The sequence below is a fragment of the Spermophilus citellus genome (assembly GCF_964194105.1).
Source record: "Spermophilus citellus genome assembly, chromosome: 2".
NCBI classification, from domain to species: Eukaryota; Metazoa; Chordata; class Mammalia; order Rodentia; family Sciuridae; genus Spermophilus; species Spermophilus citellus.
Genome location: NC_138183.1, coordinates 163349377 through 163362830, shown reverse-complemented (window position 1 = coordinate 163362830; position 13454 = coordinate 163349377). Strand labels below are relative to the sequence as shown.

The 13454-nt window shown below is 32.8% G+C and overlaps 1 protein-coding gene across 1 annotated transcript in view; it reads right to left on the bottom strand.

Moving 5' to 3' along the window:
- Window positions 1–13454, bottom strand: part of GUCY1A2 (guanylate cyclase 1 soluble subunit alpha 2) — a 297421-nt gene that overhangs the window by 80663 nt on the left and 203304 nt on the right. Inside the window, exon 6 of the mRNA XM_081278772.1 lies at window positions 6082–6225. Coding sequence (XP_081134898.1) covers window positions 6082–6225 — 144 coding nt within the window. The remainder of the gene's footprint in view (window positions 1–6081; window positions 6226–13454) is intronic.

The following is a 13454-nucleotide window of genomic DNA, read 5'->3' as shown; positions in this document are numbered from 1 at the left end:
AATTATGTCTATAACGTTTTATATATAACCTCCAACAATAGTAAGTAGGCACACAGAAGACAACAGAATTTAAAACTATATGAACAAAGAGATAATGTAATAGACAAAAGGGGCTCTAGAGAATGGATTTAACAAGCAAAGAGTTTAAGATCACTATAGATGATATATTCAAAGAAAACAAAATGAAAAATAGAATCAGGTGACAGAAATGTTAAACTGTTAACTTCCATAATCAACATTAAGCATGATATTGATGGGTTTAACTAGTGACTTTTGAAAACCAGATAAGAGGAGTATCAGTGAGTTAAAAGACAAATCTAAGGACAGAATATACAACAAACCTCCAAGAACTAAAAGAAGCAAACTACAGAGAAGAACATGTAATCACCTCATCTACTGCTAAATTCTCAGTGAGCAAATACTTTAAGTGAAAAAAAACCTATACATATTTCCAATGCCATGTAAAATCACTATTTATAAACTAGATTTATTAAAAATCTATGTAGCCATAATTTTACCCATAATAATATATAATGTTTTTTTATATTATCACTACAATAAGTAATAACTTGCTAGAAATGTCAATATATGCATTATCTAGGAGATTAAAACTAAACTCATGTGTCTAATAGATAAACATGAGAAGTGGGAACAACTAGGCTTAGTATCTTAATAATAAGTTAATATAATATCTGTGTAATTAATGACTGTAGTTCTTTCAGATCTCTTAAATTTTTCTCACTAGACACAGAATTTACAGGTAGAGGATCTCACATAAATATACATACTACAGAATGAAAAGTACTAATTAGGATTTTATAAACAATTATCAAGAAACCACAGAAAATTAATTGTTATTATATAATTAGCTCTTCTTTTTCTAAATAAAATCTCAAACTGTAATCTCATGGGAGTTAATTAAATATAGCAAAGTTTGCAAAGATCAAATCTTTTCAAAATATTAAAATAACAACATTGAGTTTCCTTAGCAAATAGAAACAACTATTTAAATTTAATTGGAGAATGATTATTTCATAATTTAAAAAAAATCCTATAAACTCTTTAGAAGAAGTTTAAGGAGCTACAATTTAATGTATTACAATACATGTAAATTATACATTAATATTTCTGCTTTTGACTAGGCAGTTAGAAAAAAATTCACAACATTTCCCTGATTTGCAATTGAGATTGCTAAACACATTAGTATTACCACATGATTACACGTTGTTTTTTAACTCTGCTTTGTAATCTTTCTATAATTGCCTCATTATATGAAATGTACTGTTCTCTGACCTAATGAAGGGAATTTGAATTGTTATGTGTATGAGATGAAAATAGTTTTTTTAAAACTGCAGTCCAGAATTACAACTTAAACATTTGGACAAATATTCCTAAAAAGCTTAAATTTTTAAAATATTTATTGTTTTTATAATATATTTAATCACATCTTCTAGTCAGTCCTCAACCCAATTTCCCTTTCTTTATAAACATACTTCTTTATAAGAATAAAGTACAAGCAGTAATAAATGTTTGGTTATTTCAATCAGAGTGTTTAAACTATTAGTGTAAGCACTAAAAACTCTAGCTAAAATACTTTTGTAAGATTAGGTTCTCAAGATTAAAAGCATAAAGTTGTACATTTTCTAGTGAAATCACAATATAGCTAACTTGAACAAAAGAGAGAGAATAGAAATCTGATTTTACTTTTCAATTGTCTATTTTTTAAAAAATACCAGAAAATCAGGTTCTCCCTAGGGAGGATTTAAAAAGGAATGGTCATAGTGCTGGCATTTTTATATTTTCAGCCAGAAGAACAATGCATTATTTTAATCAAGCATAAAAATTTTGAATCACTATTTTCAAAATAAGTATGAATTACAGTCACTGGGGCTAATTTTTCATAATTCATTGTATAATACCATATTCATGTATACTTTATAGATATTATCTAATACTAGCCTCTGATTTTCATTTGAGTTCTTATTGAACAGTAATTTGCTTGAATATATAAGGATTGAATGGCAATACATTACATTGCTTGATTAATTTTAATTGAAAAAATAAATGCAGGTAGTTTTACAATTAATGAGACAAAAATATTGCAAATCACTTCCAAGTAATTACAACTGACTCTTTTCATTCTCATTTGCCATCATTACAGGAAGCCTCTTTTGGTTTATAAAGCCATAGAATTATCTGGTTTTTTTCAAAATTTGAGGGGTTGATAATATTTTATTTTTAGAAATTATTGCAACATATATGGCTTTATATTTTAAATAACATAAAAAACTTACATAAAATTTACATTTTTTGAGGTAAACAAATATCTGTTCATATATGAACTCTACTGCAGCACTCATGCATTTCATAGTGAAAGATTCTCTCAAGTTTAGAAATGTTCCCATGGCACCAAGCTAGAGGGCAATTCAAAATCAAATTAACATGCCAAAAAATAACTCCAAACCATGAAAATATTATAAATTAGTAAAGAAGCTAAAATTATTAAGGTGGTTTTATTATTCTGAAATCTCTTTCTGCATTCTTATTAAATCTTTATGGACATTTCCTCTTCTGATTTAATAAAACTATCTGATTCATGAGACAGAACTAATATTATATCCCGCAAATGAAAATATTGATGAGCACACTGTAAAACACAATTCCCTGGTTTTGATCTCTGGTAACATAAGTTTGTTTTGACAATGACGAAATCAATTTCAACTTCAGTCAGGAACGTGTGTACTTGCAATTTTCAACAAACTGAGAAAGTATTCCTTTAGTTTGTTTGTTTGCCTGGCAGTAGTTGAGGTGCCTGCCATTCATATACTTGAATCACTCATAATTATGCCCTGAGGGAACATAACCTAGATTTTTTTTCTTTAATGCTCCCAAATTCTATTTTCACTATTGATAAGACTGGTCAGAAAACACCACTCTTTAAAAAGTAAAATATAAACATATAAACATATATATGTGTGTAAACTAAATACTAAAGAAAAGTAATAAAATGAACAATTCTGCACTAGTTTCACTTTCCCCATTACATCCTTTCCCTTCCCATCATCTTTCTTTCCCTTGGAGGTAAGCATCATCTAGAATTTTGTATTAATCATTCCTTTTCTTTCCTTTATATTTTTGCCATCAATGTAGGTATTTCCAAATAGCATTATTTTTTTTTCAATTTTGCCTGCTTTGAGTTTGAGATAACAATGTAGAGTTTGTCAAAAGTGGTTCAATGTTTTTGGCAAACATGCATGTTATTGTCAGAAGCTGATATCATTCATTTTCCCAACTGTAGAGTAGCACTAACATAGAAATATATATATATATATATATATATATATATATATATTTCCTACCTATTTGATGGTTGGTGGATACTTGAGTTCTCTCCAAATTTAGATTATGAAAAGAACTGCTATGAATAATCTTATATGGGACTTTAGCTACATGTGCACTAGTAATTCCCTTAGACAAACATCTAGGAGAGGAATTGCTGGATTGAAGGATATGCACAACTTAAACATTCTAAGTGCCAAATGAATTCTACTATTTATACTGCCACCAGCTGGGAGTGAGGTTTCCTGGGCTCCAGATCCTCATCAACAATGGTGTTCTCACATATGGAAAGCTGTACCACACTGGTAGGCAGGAACTCTATGTCATGGTGTTTCAATTTATATTGATCTGATTACTTATCAGTTTAGCCAGAGATACTTTTATTGGTTATATATTTTATAAAAAAATATTCTGCTGGTTTGTGCTTGTCTTTCTATTCTCTTTAGGTGTTCTTTGATAAACAGAAAAGTTTTAAATTAATATAGTAAAATTTATATGTATTTTCTTTAAGACCTACAATTTTTGATGTGACTATCTCACAAAAACACTCTTCCCTAACCTATGTCAAAATTGAGGATGTATTTATAACTTACCTGGAATTGATATATGTATAGATTCACAGAGAACCAATGTCTATTTTTTTCCACATGGATAGGCAATTGTCTCCAAACCATTCATTGAAGAGCCCATCCTTTCTCTACTAATCAATGCCACTTTTAGAATTTATCAAGTGCTCTTCCTTTCTCATCTCATTAGGATGTGTTTAGAATGATGTCTTTTGTAGAATTCTTTAGAACTGCTGAGTCTTACAACTCCTCAATGTGTTTTAACAGTTCCTATATCTCTATTCAGAACCCCAACTGAACATTATTACATATCTTCATTTCTCCTCCATGTGTCCTACATATTTTATATTCTCTTGTTTGTATTTCCCAAGTTTTAATTATCTGGCTTTAATCAATGATAATTCCTTTAGTTTTACCTTTCAGTGTGCAATTGTCTTGCTGCATCTACATCTAATCTGCTTTAAAATTCCATCCACTGAGTTCTGTGGCTTTTTTTTTTTTGCGGGGAGCGACCCAGGGATTGAACTCAGGGGCACTCGACCACTGAACCACATCCTCAGCCTTATTTTGTATTTTATTTAGAGACAGAGTCTCACAGAATTGCTTAGCACCTCACTTTTGCTGAGGCTGGCTTTGAGCTCATCATCCTACTGTTTCAGCCTCATGAGCTGCTGGAGTTATAGGCATGCAGCACTGTGCCCAGCTCTCTTCCTTTTGAAAGTATTATGTTGATTGCTTAGAAGTTCTCTGGTTCATTTTCAAATCTAGTTCCTTATTCACATTTACCAACCTTTTATTTCTTTAATTCTATTAAGCACTGTCAGTTTAATTCAGCATTTTATAATTTCAATATCTGACAATATTTCAGATCTGTTTTTCCTCATCTATGATGTCTGCTGGTTCTTAGCTATAGTACTTATTTCCTCTTTGGAGGCTTTTGTTTTGTTTTTATTCTTTTCCTAGTATTAGCAACTCACTTTCCAGAGCACTTTATCTATGGAAATTATCTGAGGATATAATTAAAATCAATGTCTTCCAGGGAAAAACAGTATTCCCCAATCTCCTACTACCATTGCTAAAATTTTAAATTTACCATTTAAAAAATCTATTCATAGTATAATTGGCACATTTCTCCTTTTCCTATGAGTTTTCTCAGTGATGTGATTAATAGTGTTTAAAAAATATTATTTACATACAGTTAGAAAATACTTAACCTGGTGTTTTAATAGTTTTAATCTGAAGTGTCATTCACAGTATCTAATTTGCTCTAATGCTAGAATGAGAAATGTTAAACACATTTTGAGCCCGCTTCCCCCCTATTTTCTTCCTTTCTGTCTTTCCTTCCAGTACTAGGGATTGAACCAGTGGTACTCTACCACTGAGTTACATCCCCAGCCCTTTATATTTTTTATTTGAGACAGGATTTCATTAAGTTGCTGAGGCTACTTCAAGCTTGCCATCTTCCTGCCTCAACCCCCCAGGTGGCTAGTATTACAGATGTGTGGCATTGTGACCAGCTTCCCTATATCTTCTTCTTAACTCAGAGTTGGCTAGCTATTATAAAAGAGCTGTATGGGATTCAAGGTTACTTCTCTAAAAACAATATTTCTGGTTTACAAGCATTCACAGCAATGACAATTCTGGGGACTACCCTTGAATTCTAGCAGAAATATAATTAAATGACCTCAAGTGTTCACCAAAGTAGATTCCAGATTATGGCAAGCCATTGAGACCCAAAGAAGTACAACACACAGAAGGTAGATTTCCTACTGTTTGAAAATTCCTTTAGTTATTGGGATCCAACCCTGAAGCTCTGCCATATGAAAACTGCAAAGAACTCCGAGGTCTAAAGCTTCATAAGGACAACTGTACGCTCCCTACAGGAAGTTGTCCAGGTTCTCCCTTTTCTTGATGCTTTTATTTTACTTCTTGGATTACCCCTCAGACTCTGATTCTCACCATCATCCTTCCCCTTTCTTCTTTTCATGGTAATTTGTCTTCCACCATACCTTTTCCAATTTTAAACCATTTTCCATTTTTTTCTTTTTCCTGGTCATTCCTTGTTCTCCTTAAGACTAGTCTAGATTTATAAACTGCAGTAAGAATTCAAAAGGGAATTTCCTCCTACCTCCAGTTAAAGGGTTTACTATTCACACCAAGTTGCCAAGAGGGTTACCTGAATTGGCCTTCCATCAGGTGTCAGCACCTCTTCTGAAAGTTCCATCATCTTCAAGGCCATCAGAGCGATGGGTTTGGCATGGCAGAGGCTTTTTCTGTGGAGTCCTGCAGCAACACAGTACGCATCACCTATTGTTTCCACCTGCAGCAATCAGACAAATCAAATGCAAACGCTATGAAAATGAGCCAGAAGAGAAATGATTAGTTATCTGCAATCACAAATGTTGCTGAAAAACATGTCAGGCAAACATCAATAAATTAAGCAATTAGACAACTGAGTATAATCATAGCAGAGTTTGCAAACAGCCACAATCAAACATTGACATCTCACTCCAGCACTGCTCATTATCACCATAGATGATCACTGAAATTAGGAGCAACTGGAATATGAAATAATTATCCCCTACAAAAATACTGATTGTATTGCCAGTATTTTACCTAGATAATTTCCAATAATAATAACCTTTTCAAGAGCCAATCTCATCATCTTCAAATTTTCAATAGTCCTTCTCTGCAAAGCCTTGTTTTCCATTATTTCTACCTTCTCAATTGTTCTACACCTTTTCCTATATCTGTAGTTTGTTGTCAAGTCTGATCTTACTTATTCTTAAAAATTATAATGTCTAAAATTTCTTGAATTTATACTCCATACTATTAATTGTGTCACGCAGTATATACACATTCTCTCATTTTATTTTCAAAAATATCCTAAATGGAAGAAACTAGTAGTAGTTATATTTAAGAGAGGAGAAATTGAGGTACAGAGATCCATCCATAACTGTATAATTAAATAGTTAACAGATACTGTTAGGGACTTTTCTGGGCCCTATTTTAATTCTATTTTCAGTATATGTGATGATTTGCCATTTTTGTTCTTAAATATTTAAAATATTTATCCTGGGTTAAAACTCCCAAATTTCCAAAGCATAGAACGTGACACAAAAGTTAGAAATAACTTATTTCAAAGTAAAGTTCTCTAATTATCCACTGAAGATTTGGTGGTAAAATACTCAGTAGTTCTAATATTATTAATTAGACCAAAATGATAAATATTGTATTAAGTGCCCAATATCACTTTTCTGTGAAGTCCTCAATGGTCCCTTCATTAGTTCTTAGAAAGAGAACTAATATTTATTTTGTTTCAACAGTACTTTCCATATATCCCTGCTGTTGCATTCATCATGGGCTACAATCAATATCTATTCATATATAATCAATAAGTATACCCAGCTAAGTCATGAGCTCTTTAAGGATGGTACCGTATCCTTCTCCTCCCTGTATTCATGATGCCTAGCATAGTGTCTAAAATATGGTTATTCACTAAACATCTATCAAATGAATAAGTAAATCAATCATGTTAACCATGATTAAAATACCAATCTAATTATTTACTTATTTTCACTATTAATTCTTGAGCACCATGTAGATCTCTGTTTCATGTGTATATGTATATGAAAAATACCCAGGGACTCAATGATATTTTTACCATGAATATAACAAGAATTACAAAATATCTATTAAGATTTAATATCAATCATTAGATTTCATGTGAATGCATCTAATTCTATATTATTAAAGATGAAGTACCTTAAACAATTTGAGCACTAACTTAACAAAATTATGAGAATACTTATAAAGCTCATGGGACTACAACTGACAAACTTATCACTTTATTAGCAGAATATCATCACTTGATTTTCAGGAAATATGTATAAAAATGATTAAATACCCTGAGACCCATCATGGCATTCAAAATTTTACCTGAAGACTTGTTTTCAAATGCTGGAAAAATAGAAATAAAATTATGCTCTAAGAGTAGAAAGAAAATGTAACCTGAGTTGGCAAAGACTTTTTTCCATAGGTCACAGTATACTTCCCCAAAAGAATTCTCAATGAGGAAAAAACCTAGTAAATAATCAACAGCTAAAATGTGGCTATTTACCATTTTCCCCCAAATAACATGGTGTCCTTTGATATTCCTCATGTTATCCTATCCTTTTATCTTTATATACAATTTTAAAATCTAGAATGCTGTTAGCTATCTACCTTGAAATTAACTTCTGATTTTCAGATATCAGAAGTCAGGGGCAATAAATTACTTGTACAAATTAAACTGCTTTGTATTCACTCTGAATGTACATGTTCCTGGAACTTGATCTCTTCTTGGAATTTCTATTAGCATCCTCTTCCCCATCACCATCATCTTTCCAGCAAAAAGCCATAGTTTCATTAAAAGGGTACTTCTAAAATTTTCACCACAAGAATTCATAAAGGTTACTAATGTGTTGCACTTTCTCCTTAGAATGATATAATGCAGTAGAATGGAGAAGATGGATTAATGTGACCAGTTGCTATAACAATAATTTTTTTTGTAAAATAAGTGAAAGATTGAAAGGCAAAGTTTACATATAACAAATTCACATTAACATTTATACATGATTATTTGAACATTTTAAAAAATTTGAAGTCAGATCAGTAATCAGAAATAATAGGACAAGGAAGTTAGGTAAGAAAAAGATATTTTAAAAATGACACATAGTAGGATGTGGAATGCTCACAATAAATGTTTATAAATGCTATTTACAAACACCCAACATATATGAAAAAAATCCTAAAAGACATTGATTTAATAGACTAATCTAAATTGTATTCCAGCAACCACATAAACTCCAAATATTTATGCCTTAAGACAACAAAGATGTGTTAGTCAGGTTTTATTTGTTGTGACTGAGATACCTGACAAGAATAACTTAAAGGAGGAAAAGTTTACTTTGGCCTCAATCCATAGTCAGCCAACTCCATTGCTTTGAACCCGATTTGAAGCAGAATATCACAACCTGAAGTGTGGAAAGGAAAACTGCTCAGCTTGAGTGAGCAAGGAGAGAGAGACTAAATGTAATCCCCAAGAGCATGCCCCCTTACTTCCTCCAGTCCTGCTCTATCAATCTACAGTTGCCACCAGTAATTTATTCAAATTATTAATCCATCAAATGGGTGAGTCCACTGATGAGGTTAAGCTCTCATAAACTAATCACTTCATCTATGAATATTGCCACATTGGATAACATGTTTCCAATACATGAGTTTTTTGGGGGGATACTTCATATCTAAACCATAACAAAACGTTTATTTCTGATTCATGCTTAAACATCCATGCACAGGGTGACAGGGTGACACCTTGTGCCACATCATTCCAGTAATAAGGCTAATAGAAACTCCACATCTGGAACTGGTTGCCATGGCAGAGGGAAAGATGTTCTGACAATTTGTACAAGAGCTCTTAGAGCTTCCTCCCAGATGTGACACATGTGACTTCTCAAGATTCATTCACAAAGCAAGTCACACTGTCACACTTAATGTAAAGGGATGGGAAAATGCAAGCTGCCTTGTGTCCAGAAGAGTCAGAGGTAAATTGGTGAAAAGCACTAATGAGAACATGGATGGACAGGAAACCACGTACAAATTTTAAAATACCCAGGTGTCTATAACCTGGAAATAACATTCCTATGTAATGTTTTTCTTTCCTTCCAGATATATTTTTAACATCTTAACCTGAAAATCTTGGTGAGACACTACCACCTTAATAATACTGTTTTCCAGCTCTGTACAAATTTAGTTAGAAGTGAATTTATGTGGAAATTTTAGTGGGTCCCCTTCAAAATAAGTATTTGACTTTGTTTCCTGAGGAAAGCATTATATATTAATTCCAATTGCTTCATAGGGTTATTTCCTTGAGCTAAACCAAAGTGAAAAAAGTAGACATGGTAAACAAACTACACAAAAACTGTTCAAAAAGTTGACTACATTCTGAGTTCCTTTATAATTGCCTTGTCTTTTTATATAGTTTTAAACACAACAGACATCATCTAAAATAGTGCATCTCATTTATTTTCAGCATCTCCAACCTGTTCTGGAATAATACTGGAATAGAATAAAGATGGCTAAACTAAGCGTAGAGATAGAATAATGCTTATGCAAATATATGACAAACATTTCATCCTTTTCTGAGCACAGACTAGGAAGCTTAAGCAAGAAAATTATTGTGTACAAGTGCTGCCATGCTATTACTATAGCTGCTTTTATCAAACTTTAAAGAATTCACCTATTTTGGCATCTATGCACAACACTTTTTAGTCAAAATCAGCACATTATTCCAGAAATAAAGGTGGTATAAATAAATTTCTTAGAGCTATGCATTCACCTTTTGGTATACTTTATTTTAGTTTTAGATATTATAGTTTCAGTTAGATTCTTAGTCTCTATATTTTCTCTTTACCTTCCAGGCTAATATTCAAGAAATAGCTGGAAAGTTTATACCTCAGGACTCAGCCCTCTCTTTTTTTCAAGTTTTCTTTCCCTATTCTGGTTCTATACCCTTCTTTATTTCTTTTGTGGGAGAACTGTAATTTTCTTATTTACATTTTAATTTTCTTGTTTACATTTTTCTATCACTATCACAGTACTTATCATGTGTATTGTGTGTGTGTGTGTGTGTGTGTGTGTGTGTGTCTGTGTTTGTGTGTAGGCATTTGTGTTTATACTCTCCACTGATATTTAACTTTTTATTCCTGGACCCTAGTACAGGCTTCCTAAAAGCATTCCACAAAATGCTTTCAATTGTACCCAGTTTCTTCAGTTGTGGGGGAGTAATGTCTGATATCTCCCAAGTAAGTGTCTCAATTGCTAAACTCAGGACCACCTGTGTAAGAATGAACTACAAGGTGCTTGTTAAAAATCAGGTCCCCTGGAGCCGCATGGCTTTACTAAATCAAAACCTAAGTTTAAGGCCAGCTATTTGCATTTTCACAAACTCCCAAGTATTTTTTCATTCACCAAATTTGAAGACTAGGTATATGATGTGAGTTTAAAACAGTACAATACTCCTCCAGATAGTCACCATTTTTAAAGCACCAATGGACTTTCAGAGAGAAGTGCTGCTACCCTGAGCCCTGTCCTTTCTAGTAGATTCCCTCTCTGTCTTTCACTCTATCCATACTCTATCCACAGAGGTAATAAGCTTTCCTAGACATTTCCTTATTTGTCAGGACTACAGATTACAACTCCCAGCTCAAATACAAGCTCTCATGTTTCCTCTCTCTCACACACACCAAATACTGAGAATGATCTAAAACAGTAGATGTTCAGTGATCCAAAGTTTGTTGACTTCACTTAAATCCATCCAAGCAAATTGTACATAATGACTTAGAATTCAAATGCAAACAATTTTAACTATTTACTGATAAAGCTATCTCAGAAACATCACTCTTTAAAAATTCTTTCTAATTACACTCATTCTGGTTGATTTGACCTAAATACTGCTTTTAAGGATGTCTTTACAGTGCTCAGCTGATACAGCATTGGAAAGGAGGTCATGGATATAAATAGAACAGTGAATTGGCCGGGGAACTACTCCTAATTGAGGAAAAAAATGGATTCCAAATGACTGCCTATCAAAGAAAGCTCTTATCCTGGTAAAACTCTCAGTAAATCTATCAATGTAAATTTCAGATCCAGCACAGAAATATCAATCATGTGGAAAATACTGAGTCAGGCCCCAGGCCATTTATCATAAACTTTATGGAACACTAAGGCATGTTAACAAATAAAAATATATTCATGTAGCCGGTCAAAATTTCATTGTTTCAGTTCCTGAAGTTAGATATAAGCAACTCAAAAATTTTTTGGTATACAGTAAACAGTCCTATAAGATCTTCACCAATAGGGCTCAAGTTCCCAGGTTCATCCACTTTCTTTCTTATTCATTCCATGTTCCAATCAAAATGAACAACTCAATGTTCTTTGCAAACATTCTGTACCTTCCATCACTGTGCTTATATTCAAATATATTGCTCTACCTGGATTCTAATCACTCACTCTTTATAAAGCAAATATTAAGGGTTGTGTGTGTATAAAATTTATATATATATATATATATATATATATATATATATATATATATATATATATATAATTGAACCCAGAGGTTCTTAACAGCCATGCCACATTCCCAAGCATTTTTTTCAAAAATTTTTAAAAATTTGAGACAGGATCTCACTAAGTTGCTTAGGGCCTTTCTAAGTTGTGGAGGCTGGCTTTGAACTTGCAATCCTCCCATCTTAGCATCCTGAGCCACTGGGATAACAAGTGTGCACCATCACATCTGCAAGGTCTACTATTTTTAAGAACAGTTTTCTAGGGATTCCTGACTTGCCAAAACTTTAAGCATGTCCTTAAAGAACGTTAAATATCTGCCATATTTTCAATAAAGACCTAAGAAGTGCTAACTGATGTTAATTGATGTCACAAAAGTGAATAGTGAAACCCAATTCAGCAAATCAAGTGAAAATATTTTCTTAAATTTTTTTTAAAATCTAATATCCATAAGTCCAGCTATTCTTACATATCTATGAAATTACTATTTTTTTCCCTTCAGATTAAGTACACTTTTAGAAATAAGCCTTGTCTAGCCCCTCTTCCAGGAATTAAATCTGTCCCATGTTTCGAAGTCCATCTCGCATGCCTCAGTCCTTCAGCACAATATCATCATTGCTTCTTGTAGAACACCAGCAAAATTTGGTTTTTACATGTTTTATACTGAAGTCAGTCATTTGTGTTTTTTACATTCCTACTATCGACTGATCCAGATTGTTAAATCACTTAACTCTGAAGGCAAGGGCACTATCTTAGTTTTGGTGTGTGTGTGTGTGTGTGTGTGTGTGTGTGTGTGTGTGTGAGAGAGACCATCCCATGACTCTCTAAATATATCTATTCAGTCAACTCATATTGACCCTACTTGAGGCCAAAACAAGACTATATTGAGGTGACCAGGGCTTTGCATGAATGACAGCATGGAAGTGTTTCCATTATTAACTGGACAAAATTGAGTACTTCTTTCAGGGTTCCAACACTGACTCAAGTTTCTTGTACACAACTTACCAGCCCAGGTAAGCTACCACTATCTTCTCCCTAAGTTATGCCAATACTGCCCTTGTCTACTCCCCGACCCTCAAATCTGTACCCCACAACACATTTCAAGCATTTTTTTTTAATAAAGCAAATCTACTTGTATAACTCTATTCAAAATTCTTCAACAAATTCCCTTTGCTCCTTTGATTAAACTCAAAAGCTTTGAAATGGTTAAAACATCTATAGGCTCTAGCTTATGCCTATATCTGTATCTTTGTCTTATGATATTCCTCTCGAAATATTAAATTGCATTCACACTGATGTTTATTTCATTCCTCCAATTTCATCTCCTTTTCTTCTGACTCAGAGCATGATTTCACTGTTTAGAATCCTTTCTCCTTTCCATCCTTTTTTCCTCCTTTACTAATCCTTTGGATCACAATTTATAGGTCACCTTCTCAGTAG